General features: G+C 45.4%; 2 protein-coding genes across 2 annotated transcripts; one reads left to right on the top strand and one right to left on the bottom strand.

Moving 5' to 3' along the window:
- Positions 1 to 594: 594 nt before the first annotated feature.
- Positions 595 to 5,649, bottom strand: LOC8051754 (60S ribosome subunit biogenesis protein NIP7 homolog). The gene is made up of 5 exons (XM_029973295.4): positions 5,438 to 5,649; positions 5,221 to 5,307; positions 5,001 to 5,139; positions 4,769 to 4,909; positions 595 to 741 (listed from the first exon to the last, which is right to left on the bottom strand). Exons 1-5 carry the CDS (start codon positions 5,491 to 5,493, stop codon positions 622 to 624), a joined length of 543 nt encoding a protein of 180 aa, XP_029829155.1. The 5' UTR covers positions 5,494 to 5,649; the 3' UTR covers positions 595 to 621.
- Positions 5,650 to 5,737: 88 nt separating this feature from the next.
- Positions 5,738 to 10,882, top strand: LOC115314225 (U6 snRNA-associated Sm-like protein LSm5). The gene is made up of 5 exons (XM_029973298.4): positions 5,738 to 5,899; positions 6,085 to 6,180; positions 6,262 to 6,289; positions 10,617 to 10,689; positions 10,795 to 10,882. The coding sequence occupies exons 1-5, from the start codon at positions 5,857 to 5,859 to the stop codon at positions 10,825 to 10,827; spliced, it is 273 nt and encodes a 90-aa protein (XP_029829158.1). The 5' UTR covers positions 5,738 to 5,856; the 3' UTR covers positions 10,828 to 10,882.
- Positions 10,883 to 13,295: the final 2,413 nt, after the last annotated feature.

Raw genomic sequence — 13,295 nt, 5'->3', positions numbered from 1 at the left:
GGTTGCGGTTAAGTGTTCGCAGCTAGGCTTAGCAGGGTTTGCGGAACCTCTTCCAAACGTCGTTCCCTGAATGGGAACCCAAGCGCCGGGGTCGGGGGACGTTTGTACCCATTTAGCCGGTGGGTGTCCGACGGTGGGCTTCGAACAGACCACCTCCCCAAACCGAGGCAGACGCTCCGTGCCACTAGGCCACGGCGAGTTTCAATTCAAGAAAATTTTTACTTGGCAGCCTTTGGGACATCACTCACAGCAGTTGTTGCTATGCAGTATAAGACCTCAGTATTAGCCTGATATTGCACGCAAGTCAATTTGAAATTATTAAGCATTAAGAGTCATAATGAGTTAACTGCAATTCAACATTAATTTCGTTATCAATGCGATACACACACGCGTATTGCAGGAGAGCGTCACATGAGCTGTAAGGAAATGTTCCCAATGAAATAAAGGGTGTGGCACGTCTATGAAAATATAATGTTGTAGTTGAAGTGCATGCAAAGTGAAGCAGTCGAACTTTTAATCTTTGAGTAAGACGGTCTTTGACACTTGTGCCATCCACACAGATGTATTCAGGAAGAAAGAAACACAACACTCGGCTAAAACCAGGAGCTTTATTTATCATAATCATGTCAGCGTGTCCTCGGTCCTAATGTATTCCCCGACGTCTGCTTGATGGAAGACGACGATGGTCATGGGGTCGGCGCGCCGGCAGTCTTGTGTTGACTTGGCAGCCACGCCGAAACCCTGAGCAAATGGCAAGGAATTATGTGTGAACCAAAACACTGGCGGTAGTTCGGTTCCACATGCATTTCAGAATGTTCTTTGTGTGTTTGTTCCCAAGGTACAGGCCGCAGAAGCTAAAGGAAATTTCAAAAACCAAAAACGACAATATTTTGAAAAGGATGGGAAAGGTGTATGAAATAACCGTCGCCTTCAGCACAAGTGATTACAGGCATGGTCCTTCTAGATCTCTGGACTGGAAACTTTCCATTGCACTATGAGAGACCCTTCATAGGAAAAGGACAAAGTACCACAAGAGGCATGCTCTCGATAACAGCTTCAGCATTACAAAAAACGGCATCAATAGCCAGCAGCTCGATCAGTGTCGCCAAAAACACGCCCAACGCTGCCAATAAGTATGAGATGCCATATGAAGTAAGCAATGTTGAACAATCCATGCAAGGACACACCAAAAGTGAGAAGAGGGTACTGGTGTTGTTTATGGCATTAACCTGTAACTATTTATATTGCCACGTGCGTTCGTGGCCGAACGGTTATCGTGCTTTGTCCCACGCAAAGCGCAACGACTCGATTCCTAAGAGCGGAAGTACCTTTGTTTTATTTCTGTAAATGTTGCATTCTGGTAAATTTGAGAACACTTGCTTGTTCAAGTCTGGATGTTCCATGCGCTGAACCTTCTTCACCGATTGTTCCAGAAGTCCATGCATGTACATATACATACGTGGGCTTTTGAGCAAGTGGCGTAGAGCCCTTAGTTTCCATGAGTCGTGTTTATATGTATAGGCGTGTGTCTATCGGCAATTTTCTCACCGATATCGTCTTTTACACTGTCGACACAAAACAAATTACCATAACTCATTAACTTAAAAAAAAAAAAAACACCGGAAAACATATTTAGATTTTTCTTATCAATAAACACCGGATAAATCCGCAGGCTACCATGTTCTAACAGCAAAGCCCCACAGCAAAAATGTGTCTCTTGGTGCTTGCTACATTCTAAAATATTTACAGTATGAAACTGAAGCTTAGCTCCCAAGCCTGTCCACAAAAACAGGCTAACTCGTTTGAATAACATAAAAGTTGTCTTGCTACGGAAATCATAGCTTGTACACGCTGGGTGGCCAACGGGCATTGTGAGGAAAGAGTTAATACAAAACTTGCCCCTTTCCCGCAATGTTGTGGCAAAGGCTGCGGTAAAGGTCGCTTTACAGTGGCCGACCATGACCGACTCCAATACAACCGGTTTCCAAGTCACTTGCAACCGCCATCGCTGCTGCGCGGCCCGTCGTAAGCAGTCACAAGCGGCTTAACAACTGGCCGTCTCGGAGCCAGACGGAAGTTCCCGGACCAACCTTAACACGGAATGTGTTGCGTGTTGCTTCGGGGTGGTGTTGCTAAGACGGGTGGAACTCATGAAATGTACTTGGGAGCAGCTGCAACAGCTGTTTTGGAGCAGGTTGGGAGCAGCTGAAACTACATTCTGGAGCAGGCTAGGAGCAGCCCAGATCAAGCACGGGAGCAATTTCAATTGTGCTTAGCAGCACAGATGAACGTGAGTGGTTAGGGACCTTAGGTAGATGGGATAACAGTGTAACAGATGCAAAACTTGGAACTTTGGGAGCCTTAATGAGAACCAAAAAGAAAGTACCATATGTTTCTGAAGATAGTGTCCTTGCCATTTTCTGAGTGGCTTTCAGTCGCTCAAAATGCAAACCAGCACTGCTTATCGCGCAACCCACACGTGCTCGACATAGTAATTATATGTGTGAACCTCTTGACGTGCGTAAGCAACGGACGTGTAGTTGCGCGGAAGAACAGGGCAACAAATTTCGAGTTTATCCTATTGTGCAACTCAATACCGAAGCAGCAGACTACGATTAAAGGAGTTATCATATTCGAAGCAATAAGCAGGAGCAAGGTTAAAGTACGCCGAGCAGATCTACCGCTCGCCTGAGAGCTGCTGGCTGGCAAGGTTTCAGATCCGACCGCGTTTCAGTTCTATGAAGTCACGATTTATCTTGCGGGAATGCGGTTCTAACTTCTAACAATGAAGTACTAAAAGGAATCTTTTGCTCATTTATTTTCAACTGGCTGACGTCCGGATCCTGAGCCGCAGAGCCTCAGGCAATCTGACGATTAACGACTCGACCTCACCTCGGCCGACTTGCTTAAAGGAGCTGTGCAACAATTTCAGGGCTTTGCTTAAATAATTGTGGAAGTTGATGCCTGACACTTCTGCAGTGAACTACAGAAAACAGATTTTGCCTGGATACCCTAGTTTTTACTTAAAAAAATGAAAAAGATCCAGGTTTTTGCCGCCTCTCAACTCGTGCATCGTCTTCCGGGTCACGTGCACAGTGACGTCACTAGAGTAGGCGCGGAGTTCCGGAAAAGTTCTCTCTTTAGAGCCATCAGCGAGCAGCGAGAACTCATCCGCTGCCGACCGCGTGACCACCCGTCCTTGCCAGTGTGGCGCTGTCCCCCTCCCCCTCCGGCTTCTGGCGGCTGTTCGCAGTTTTGTGGACCTAGGATAGATGGCGCCACTAAAACTCCGTATAATAAAAGTTTTGTCGATGATACCAGGGTGTTGACGCATTTATATATATGTTGGAACGACAAGATTTGTAAAAAGAGTTACCTTTTATCGAGCAGGTATTCGCACAACTTGCTATCTTTCTTACAACGACCCAAGTGACGTCACGCCGCTTGTTTCTCATGGCCGCCGCTCGTGGCTGCAGGTCGGGAAATATTCCAAGTTTTGCCTCGCTATTACGCGGCGGAATCGCAACATTGCGATGAAAAGAGGTGTGTTTTCTGCCATTTGTGACACAGTGAACAATATCAAAAGCAGAAAATGCCAATTCCTTCAACGTTAAAATCGTTGCACAGCTCCTTTAACCGCTTATGGTTGAAGAATAACAATCTACTGGCAAGTGGTGCAACGCTTTTTAATCCTACCCCCAAGTTTTTTCTTCGCTTCCAACTCGGGACACATAGGGAGAATAAACAGAACAAAGGATTGCAAGGACGACCAAGCTAAAAGCGCTCCATGTTGCCAATCGATTCGATAAAAACCGAAACCAAGACAAAATGCAATTTGTTTTGGCGCACGTTTTGCGATCTGGTGCATAATGGCATGAGGTGTTGGCTGTGGTGCAGTTTCTGCAACATGGCGCAGGACGGCGCAGACAAATGTGTCTGGTGCAAAATGGCACCAATGGCGCAGCCGTTCCACCCCTGTAAGATCACGGCTTCTGAGATTGCTAGCGTGGATGCTATGCACAGATGAACTTGGTACGTATCTTGTGCCACAACGGTGCAAACATCATAGTGCGTAGCGTGTTTGAAAGAAAACCACACCAAAGCTGCTACCGCTCCAGCGGGAGTGGAATGCCAAGTTTGCATCTCCCGCAGTCGCATGCCCGAGCCTTGACCTTGCTATTTCTCGTCTCCCCATTTCTTCCGAAGCATGTGATTGTTCTCTTCCCTCTCGCCTCCTGCACGCACTCCCACCATATGTGTGAGCATGCTTGCTCAACCTGTTCTAGATAAAAAAAATAAATAAAGGCCGTAGTGCCCAAAGCACTGGATATTCTGTTACCTTCCAGAGAACAGCAAGAGGCACAGATCGGACCCAAATGCTGTGCAAGCGTTCGGCTTGAACTGCCGTCTAATTGGTGAGGACAGGAGTGCTATGGTGCTATGTCGGCTGGGGAGAAGCCACCTCATCAAAAAGCAGTCTGAAGGTCTCTTTTTCAAAGGATGGCTCTCGTAAGCAGAATTACAGTTGAGGCAGAACTTGCACAAAAACCTGGACGAGGGATTCCAGAAAGTTGAAAATCTCAATTCAACAGAAAAACAAAACGTTGACTGAACTTTGCTTTGACATTACATCTAGTTTGTTAGTTTAATGAGCATAGCATGTCCATAAAGTATTGTCCAGGGCAAAGAATTCTGGACAAACGATCTATGAAAGCCGAGTATTCCCGAAGAAGATTCACGAGTCCGGGAAAGCAGAGGCACAACTCACCAAAGGAATGTCACTCATGGAGTACACGACGACACCATTGTACTGGTTTGTATTTTCCGTGATTCGAGCCAAGCCAGACTTGAGGACGTGGTGGCCATAGAGAAACTGCTGCTCTGCACTTGGCTTCACCCATACCTTTTGCTGCAAAGACAATTTTTGTTCGGTGCGGTTGAGAGAAACCCAAGTCGATCACATTCTCGAGCAAACAAAGCCAGCAGAAGCAGATCCTAACCTTTGCGTAGGGGGCGAGGTAGTCCAGTGCTGTGACGTGCAGGTGAAACTTGCCGCTTTTGGTGAACTTGCCGAAGCAAGTGCCCATGCTTATCAGGTTCTCCCGAGAAACGTTGTTGGCGATTTTCATCATAGTCTCGCTGAAATTATTGAAGAAGCAAACATATATTATCAGGACCGTATTCTTAATTCGCAGCCAGTTGCCGCCAGAAGATACCCACCTGACATAGTAGACTCGATCTCGATGAAGTCGAAAGCAGTACATTCCATCTGGTCGATCAATCAGCAATTTGATGTTCTCTCCAATACTGTAAAAAATAAAATAATTACATGTGCGCATAACACTCTCAGTCTAGACGTGCTCGTGAAAGCGCAGAAGTTCGGTAAGATGGCACACGCAATCGTCACTCGGAATCATTCAACGAAAGTAATACTCACTATTTAGAGATTTTATCGAAGAACGCCCGAGTTTCTTCATCTGTAAGAGGACGCATCTTGGGAAGTTAGCTTTTACAGCCCGGGTCCTGCGGTCCTACGGGTCCCACAGACAGTCCGTGGTCCTGTCGGTCCTGTCCTGCGGCCGTACTGGCCGTACGTACTACACACGTGCGTGCGTGTGTGCTCACGCTGCTCACGCCGCTTGATGGCTTGATGGCTTGATGTGGGCTTGATGTCCAAGTTATTAAGGCGATGATGATGATTGCTTCGCTGGCTGCACTAATTGCGCCATCTATCGTGGATTCGTGACCCTATCCGCGTTTGCGTCCATTTTCGACGCACGTTTCGTTTGCGATTGTTCTGCGCGCGAACAGTGTTTTCCCTTGCTGTGCGGTATAACTTATTTGAAAGTTTAGGCAATGTCTCTTCCTCCAGTCAACCCTTCGAGCTTGCTGCCACTAGGTAAAAGAATTTTCCTCTAAATCTATCCGTATCATAAATTGTTTGCCCGTTCGTTTAAATCCCCATCTTCGTCGATGGATTTTCGACGGTAGTTTGACAAGCGGACACGAAATTGCTTGTAGCGTTTTGGCTCTAACTTCACGTGTGGCAAATTTCACGTGTCATCGGCCTGTTGTGTGTTTCAGAACTGATCGACAAGTGTATCGGGTCGAAGATTCATATTATCATGAAGAGCGACAAGGAAATCGTCGGAACACTCTTGGGATTCGACGACTTCGTCAGTATCCTTTGGTTCGAGCCGGTCTTTCCAAATTCTTTTGCGAGTTTTTGCCCATCTCCAGTCGTTCTTAACTGAATCTCAGATATGGTACTTGAAGATGTGACGGAATAGTAAGTAGTATTGATGAATTAGCAATAGATGACTTTTGCTGTACACGATTTGCACTTTTCACTGGAACCTGTGTTTATGGGCAGGGTTTATGATTCGAATGAATGACGGTAGATTAAGGTGGCATAGATAAGTGCATAAGTACGAAATTGAGGGTGACTATATGTAGCGTGCCTTTATAATCTAGGGAGCACCAGGTCACTTAAAAATGCATAATTGCCGTACTCATAGATTCACACTAACATATACCTATACTTCGTTTCAGCATAACATGGCAAACGGCAAAAGCCACAACCCCAACAAGCCAATGGGAGCATTGGAGAGACAAGTGAAAACATACTGTCAGGGTGAACTTTCCATGTGAAGAGCTATCACATGCTTTGCTCCATCACTGGTTGGTTCACAGGGTCGTAGCATTTGCCCTTTGCCAGGCTACACTGATGACAGCTACGAGTCAAATCATTTAATCTCGTCGAAGGTATACGTGCAGACTTAATTTTCTACAAAGCAGAAGATCCTTTTTGCTTCACCCTCTCTCCTGTTAGTTTCATTCAGATCTCTTTCTTTATCTCCCAAACAAGGCTAGCAAACAAAGGGAAAGGGGAACCAAGAGAAAGGCTTGTTGGGGCCATAGCTAGCCTTTGCAAACTCTTCACTTGGAAGGGAGGGTTAAACTCTTGGGGGAGAGGATGTGAAGAGGGGGGAGTCAGCAGTAAACAAAGGTGAAAGGCAGAAAGTGTATGTCATCATGATCTCTTTCTTTTTTGATGGTGTGACATATTCAGCACACTTTTAGAAAAATCATATTTAGTTCATCACTCATTTTTTTTCCTCCCTCTCTCTCTACTGAGAGGTATTTTTATTTATTTTCAGACCCGATGTTGAGCTGCGTTATATTTGGTGAAGTACCTCAGGGGCACTGTTATGTTGGTCTACAAACTTGCTGGATTGCCATAGAAAATGGAGCTTATCAGCAGCCACTCTCATTTTCAGCGGCGGTCAGACAGCCCTCAATATTTTATAGATACCACAGGTATAGCTAGTATGCTAGGCTCACTGGAGAAAGCTGTGCTTTCTCACATTCAAGAACAGTCTGACTGGCCCTTTACAGTGCCCTAAAATATTGAGCTAAGCAAGAGTCCCTTGCTCAACACTAAAGCCGATTTAAACTACATGGCTACACAACCGCAGTGACAAGTTAGGCAAGAAAAACATATCCACCATCCAAGCTCGTATTCCTCTGCTGTCCTTGCCAATCACGGTGCCTATTACATTATGTGACAGTCTTTATTTTAACATCCCACACTATGGAGGCAAGTGTGATCCCATCTTTGGAAGGTGTGGAGCCCCTCTCCCCCATTTACCACTAGCTGTTGTCCTCATTGCTGTTGTTGCTTAACCTTTTCGCTGCCGGGTTTTTTTTTTTTCTGACTGTTCCTCACCCCCTGTGATGCTCTGCAGGGCATGTAAACATATTTACTCAGGATTATATTATTCAAATTAAAAGTCATACTGATTACTAATAATGAATAATTAACAATATAATTAGGATGTCCAGCTGTTTAGAAAACTCTTCTTGTGTGAAACTCCTCAAAACAATGCACCACACGAAGTGGCACCTGGCAGCTAGAACACACATAGCGAGATTCCCTTTGCAGCTTTGGTCGAATCTGTATGTGATCACGGACGTGGCAGACTAATGTTGGGTTCTGTTTCACTCCAGTCGGTGGTATTTGAGACAGAAAGTGGCGCGCTGTCAGCAGCGTTAGATCTTCACCCTTCGATGGGCGTCCTCCCTTTGGCTTTGAGTTTCCCTCATGGTACTTTTCAATTAGCTGGCGGACTAGTTCAAGCCGAAAGTCTGCCATGCTCCTTTTTTTTAGTGGACGGTGTCATTTGCAGCATATTGCTGTTCAGGATAGTGATGTTCAAGAGGTGAAAGAAGTACTTTTTGTACCACTTCATGGATTTTCTTGTGACTGTACCGGTCACAATCACAACCGGGGGTATTGTTTTGTTCTCGCCTGTCTTCGTGTCCACCTTCGTGGACTCTGCCATGCCACCCTTATGCTTCGTTATGAGCATGTGCACTTCACGTGTACGTCTTTTAAAGGGATACTACAACGAAATTTCGGCGCTCATTTTTTGGTCTATATGTGTTCAAAAAAGCAGCATCACATCGAACATACCAATATCTTGTTAAAAAAGTCACGAAAAGGAATTTTAAAACGAATTAAACGATTAGCAAAGAGCACCTGGTGGATGTCGCTAACGCCGCGCTTGTAATGCCCGTCTAGGAACCTTGACAGCTAGTGACGGAGGTTGTCTCGTCTCCGGCCACGACGAGAGAAGAGGGGCAGGAGGAACTCCCCTCTTCCCGATAATGCCTTTTGTGTGTCGCAGAAGTCGCTATTGTCCCCCTACAAGATTACAGAAGATTAACCAGTCACTCAAAATTCGTACAAAAGCAGCCGCTTCGGTGGCTGGAACGACTAGGCCATCCTCTCGACATCAGCCTCGCCGTAGCTTTGCTCGTCTTGAGACGACCTACGCCACGATTGCGTTGGATGTCACGTGGTCTCCGCTGGGCCTTCTCCGAGCGCTTGCCAGAGTGGGCCGTTTATAACGAAAAATACAGCCACCAGGCTCAAAATACAAACGTGCGATTGTCATTTACGGATATTGTGGATCATATTCAACCTATTTTTGAACACGACGGGAATATTTCAAATTTCGTGAAGTATCCCTTTAAGCGGACGAAGAGAAGCTGGTCATTTCACATCTCGCTGGTTTCCCCTTCCTGCAGTTTTTTGTCTTGGCATAGGACACCCTTCCTGTTCTTCTGCATTGTACCGCAGGCATTGATATTTTCGTCAAGAGGGTAGGTGAACAGGTTTGGACTGGTGTACCAATTATCAACCCAGAGGACGTGCCCCTTGTGCAGGTACTTGTCCAGCAAAGTGAGAACAACTGATGCTCCATATCCTATCTCGGATTCATTGATTTCAGTCGAGGGTCTAGTGTACATCACAATGTCCATCACCAATCTTGCCTTTATGTCACAGAATACAAATTAGACCGAACCTGCTTCGTTTGGACGAGATATATTGTTTGAATGCCAATCGCCCTTTAAAGAGCAGCAGGCTCTCATCAATGCAAAGATCCTGGAAGGGAGATAGGACCTCATGAAAGTTTTTCGGAAGCGTCAAGAGGACCGAGCGCAGCTTGTGCAGCATGTCGCCATGAACCTGATCTTCATTATCGGAGAAATTAAGAAACCTCAATATGAGGAGGAAGCGGTTCCGACTCATCAACGTCGAGAATGCGGGTGTGCTCAAGAGGGAATCCATAGACCAATACTTGGCATTACTACAGCAAGAAATATGTATAACTCACTTAGAGTCAGATCTTTCCCACTGGTGTATACAGAATCCTGCCGCTGACGTCAGCACAGCGAGTACTTGGCACTGGAAAATGTCTGTTTGGTCCACAATTGCGTCCCCAGTGTCCGGCGTAAACTTCCAAACACCTCGAGCTCACTGGACGCCGCTGTGATGCCATTGCAAATTCCTGAAAATTATAGGTCAAAATTATGCTCTTGAGGGTTGAATTCTTCCTTCTTCCAGCAGAAATTCCGCACGTCAAGTTTTCTCTTCTTCCTCTGATTATTCAGTGGCACGAGCTCTTCCTCACTGTCGTCGCTGGACAAGTCGCTTAGCTGAGCTGCATCATCGTTATCACTTTCATCTGAGTCTGAATTCATCAACAGTTCCTGAATTTCCTCATTCGTCAAAGCGCGGATGCATGTGGCACGCTGACTCGCCGTGCCTGCACTGCTGAGACGACAACGAAGAAGCGCAGATGTAGGAACATGTGCTCCATCTGTTGTTTAAAATTTAATCTACAAGTTACATGTGTTTAGGTGACCCCTCCATGGATGGTGCTACATGCCCGCAATATTTTTTTTTTTGCATGAGCTGCCTCAGGAGTGACAGCGAGCGAGTTTAAAAGGCAACGCGAGTATACATGGGAGTAGCAGGGGGTGTGCGTGGGTGGTGTCCAGAAATATCTTGGGAGTGGCACTGAAAGGGTTAATGAATCCACCGCAGTATTGCGGTATATTTACTGTAGAATACCGTGCATTCGCCCATTTCATATTAAGTGCCCATTTGCGAATTTGTAAGATATGAGAAAATATGCACAGTACATTTATATGTACAATTGATGACCGGACAAGCGCCCATTCCCAACTTTTTCTCTATTATCTCCAAATTTTGAGTGGGTGCTTGCCCAGTATTTTATGGTACTAATGTTCCTTTGTACTTGCAGTGAGAGCACTCCTGAAGGGAGAAGAATCACCAAGCTTGATCAGATTCTCCTTAATGGAAACAACATAACAATGGTTTGTATTGTAGTTTAATCTGGGTCTTCCCTAAACCGCTACATTTTCTGACTTGTTTAGTAAAATCTGCCACTATACGTTAACCAAAGTTTTGTTTCATTTCAGATGGTCCCTGGAGGTGATATGCCTGATGCATAACTAAGTTTTCTGTGAAGTGTTTGTTTTCAATTGAATAAATGGAGGTGTGCCATTGGTACAGGTTTCTACTAACAAGGATATACTCTGTTTCACCTTACGTCCAGACGCAGCTGATGTTACGAGCTATCCTAGCCAATCCCGCTCTGGGGAGGTAGCCTGTGATACGCTTTCCGCACGTCGCTGTGCCCCCTCTTCGAGGTCATGTAACACTCGCACGACCTTGGATTGGCTCCAATGGCTTGCAGCATCGTCTGCGCTTGGACGTAACGTGAAACGGAGTACAGAAATGTGCTAAATCTTAGATTTTTCCATAGCCACATATCCTACATGCATCATGCATGGGTCCTCAACCTGTCTAGGAACACCAGTGCCTTTGGCAGAGTTGTATAAACAAACAGTTCACTAGCTCATAAAGTGAAGGGTGAAGTCCCTTTTATGCCAATTTTGGGCAAACAGATCATCCACAATGGACACAACATTGAGGCAGCTCAAAAGAGAGTCCTTGAATTCACATAATGTATCTACATATAAGTAGGGCTCCATGTTTTTCGATAAATCCGAAAAACACCTGCCGGTAAAATTTTTGTCAATTCAAATTTATCCGATATACTCCGAATTGTTATCTGCCCATGCCGCCGCCGCCCCCCCAGCAAAAAAAAAAGTATTTTTTTTTACAATTTTGAGCAGCGCAGGATCAATGGTCCTGGGAAAATGACACCATAATTATCTTTCAAGCCTCGGACCGTTGTCGGTCTTACGGCTTGTCTCGTCAAGGTTGGTTTAGGGAAACAGGTCATTGTACCATTCGTGTCACGACAGAAGACACTTTTTTGGTTTCCAGTTGATTGGGGATTTAGAGAAAGGAGAGGGTTTGTTTCGAGGGGTAACAGCTATGGACCATAGAGATTGTATAGATTAGGGAAGAGAAACTTCTCTATTACATCCGCGGGATAGATTGATGGGATGACTACGAGCTTCCTTGTGGCTACCACCGGCAATTTATTGATTTTAAGGTATTGACGTTTATCGAAGCCACACTCTTGTGCGACCTTTGTCGTGGGACAAATTAGTATCGCCAATGACACCAACTCCAAATTCAACTGAAGAAATGTTAATTGATACAAGCGCGTTTTATTTTTTATCTGGCATACGTTTGCATCTGGTTATTATTTTTTAATAGGAAACACTGCGAAATTAATCTCCGAATTTCGGAGAATTGGGGATTTACGAAAAATAAACTCCAAAAAACACCCTCTGAATTTCACGAAAAATAAACTTCGAAAACACGGAGCCCTACATATAAGGTGGACAAGTCCTATGCCCCTTTCTCTCCTGCAGGCCAGCCTCTAAAGGGACCACGATTTTCCAACTTTATTGTAATACTTAATTCAGTAAATCCCGAATGTCCACAGGACCCATAACGGAAATCAGTTTTCATTTTAATGCATTGGCCTTTACACAAAAAAATATGAAAGACCAGGAGTTGGTCTTTCTCCTCGTCGCAACAGGAAACAAGCAGTTGCAAAAGTCGTGGCATAACTTTGCACCAGAAGTAGTATTGACTTTGTAAGAGGAGCCACAAGGTTGTTTTCCTACTAAATAGTGACCCAACTAAATTTTGAATGTCTGTACAACCCAGAATAGAAATCTGTTTTCGTTCTGTGGTCATTTGTGTTGTAGCAGTTTGTGCCACAAGCACCTTGATACCCGCTCTTCTGGCTTATGGCCAGAAGCTTATGTATGGCTCGTACTGCCTATGTTCATCACAGGCACGTGCTGTTGGGTTCCAGAGGGAGGGAGGAGAATGCAGGGGCGTTGAGCCAGGGTAGGGTTTTAGATGATATAATTAAAAAGATTGGGGAATGAATGGTCGCTTTCGGCTCAACCAGACCGAGCGTTCCTCTGATAGCACGCTCCCCTTTTTATATCTGGTTCATTGATGCATGTCACAGCTTGTGCAGCCTTCACTCGTTGATTGGTAGAGTGGGAGGTGGTGGTGACGGCAATTTGGCTGCAGCCAGTAGTTCAAAACGGCGTGAGTCTTTCAGTGGTGGTTGATGGAGAAGTCTCGCACCGTGGCATGCCTGCGAATGGTAAGTGCCTAAAAGCTGTGGTCTGCAGCGCACTTTAGTGTTTCCACTCTTCAACAACTTGTGCGCCGGCAAGGTGGTCTGTTGAATGGTGCTAGCTTGCAACTGGCCAGTCAAGAGACCTCCAGAGCGATGCTGAGACGCAGCAAGCCGCAACAGACCGACACAGACCGAGACAGCGGAATGAGCGAAGACAGACCCCTGCAAGCTCAAGGTCCCTTTGTCTGTTGTTTCACAAAATTACATGGGGACTATACTAATAAATGCATATAAACGAAGCAAACAAAATGGAGTGTATTGGGGTAGCGTCCCCTAGTCATCTGGATAGGAAAGGCAGAAATTAGTCGCGATGTATGCTTTCAGATCCAAATAAAACTA

This window comes from Ixodes scapularis, unplaced genomic scaffold (genome assembly GCF_016920785.2).
Source record: "Ixodes scapularis isolate PalLabHiFi unplaced genomic scaffold, ASM1692078v2 PGA_scaffold1__304_contigs__length_218370807, whole genome shotgun sequence".
NCBI classification, from domain to species: domain Eukaryota; kingdom Metazoa; phylum Arthropoda; class Arachnida; order Ixodida; family Ixodidae; genus Ixodes; species Ixodes scapularis.
The sequence above is the reverse complement of the archived record's forward strand: the minus strand, read 5'-3'. Positions and strand labels throughout refer to the sequence as shown.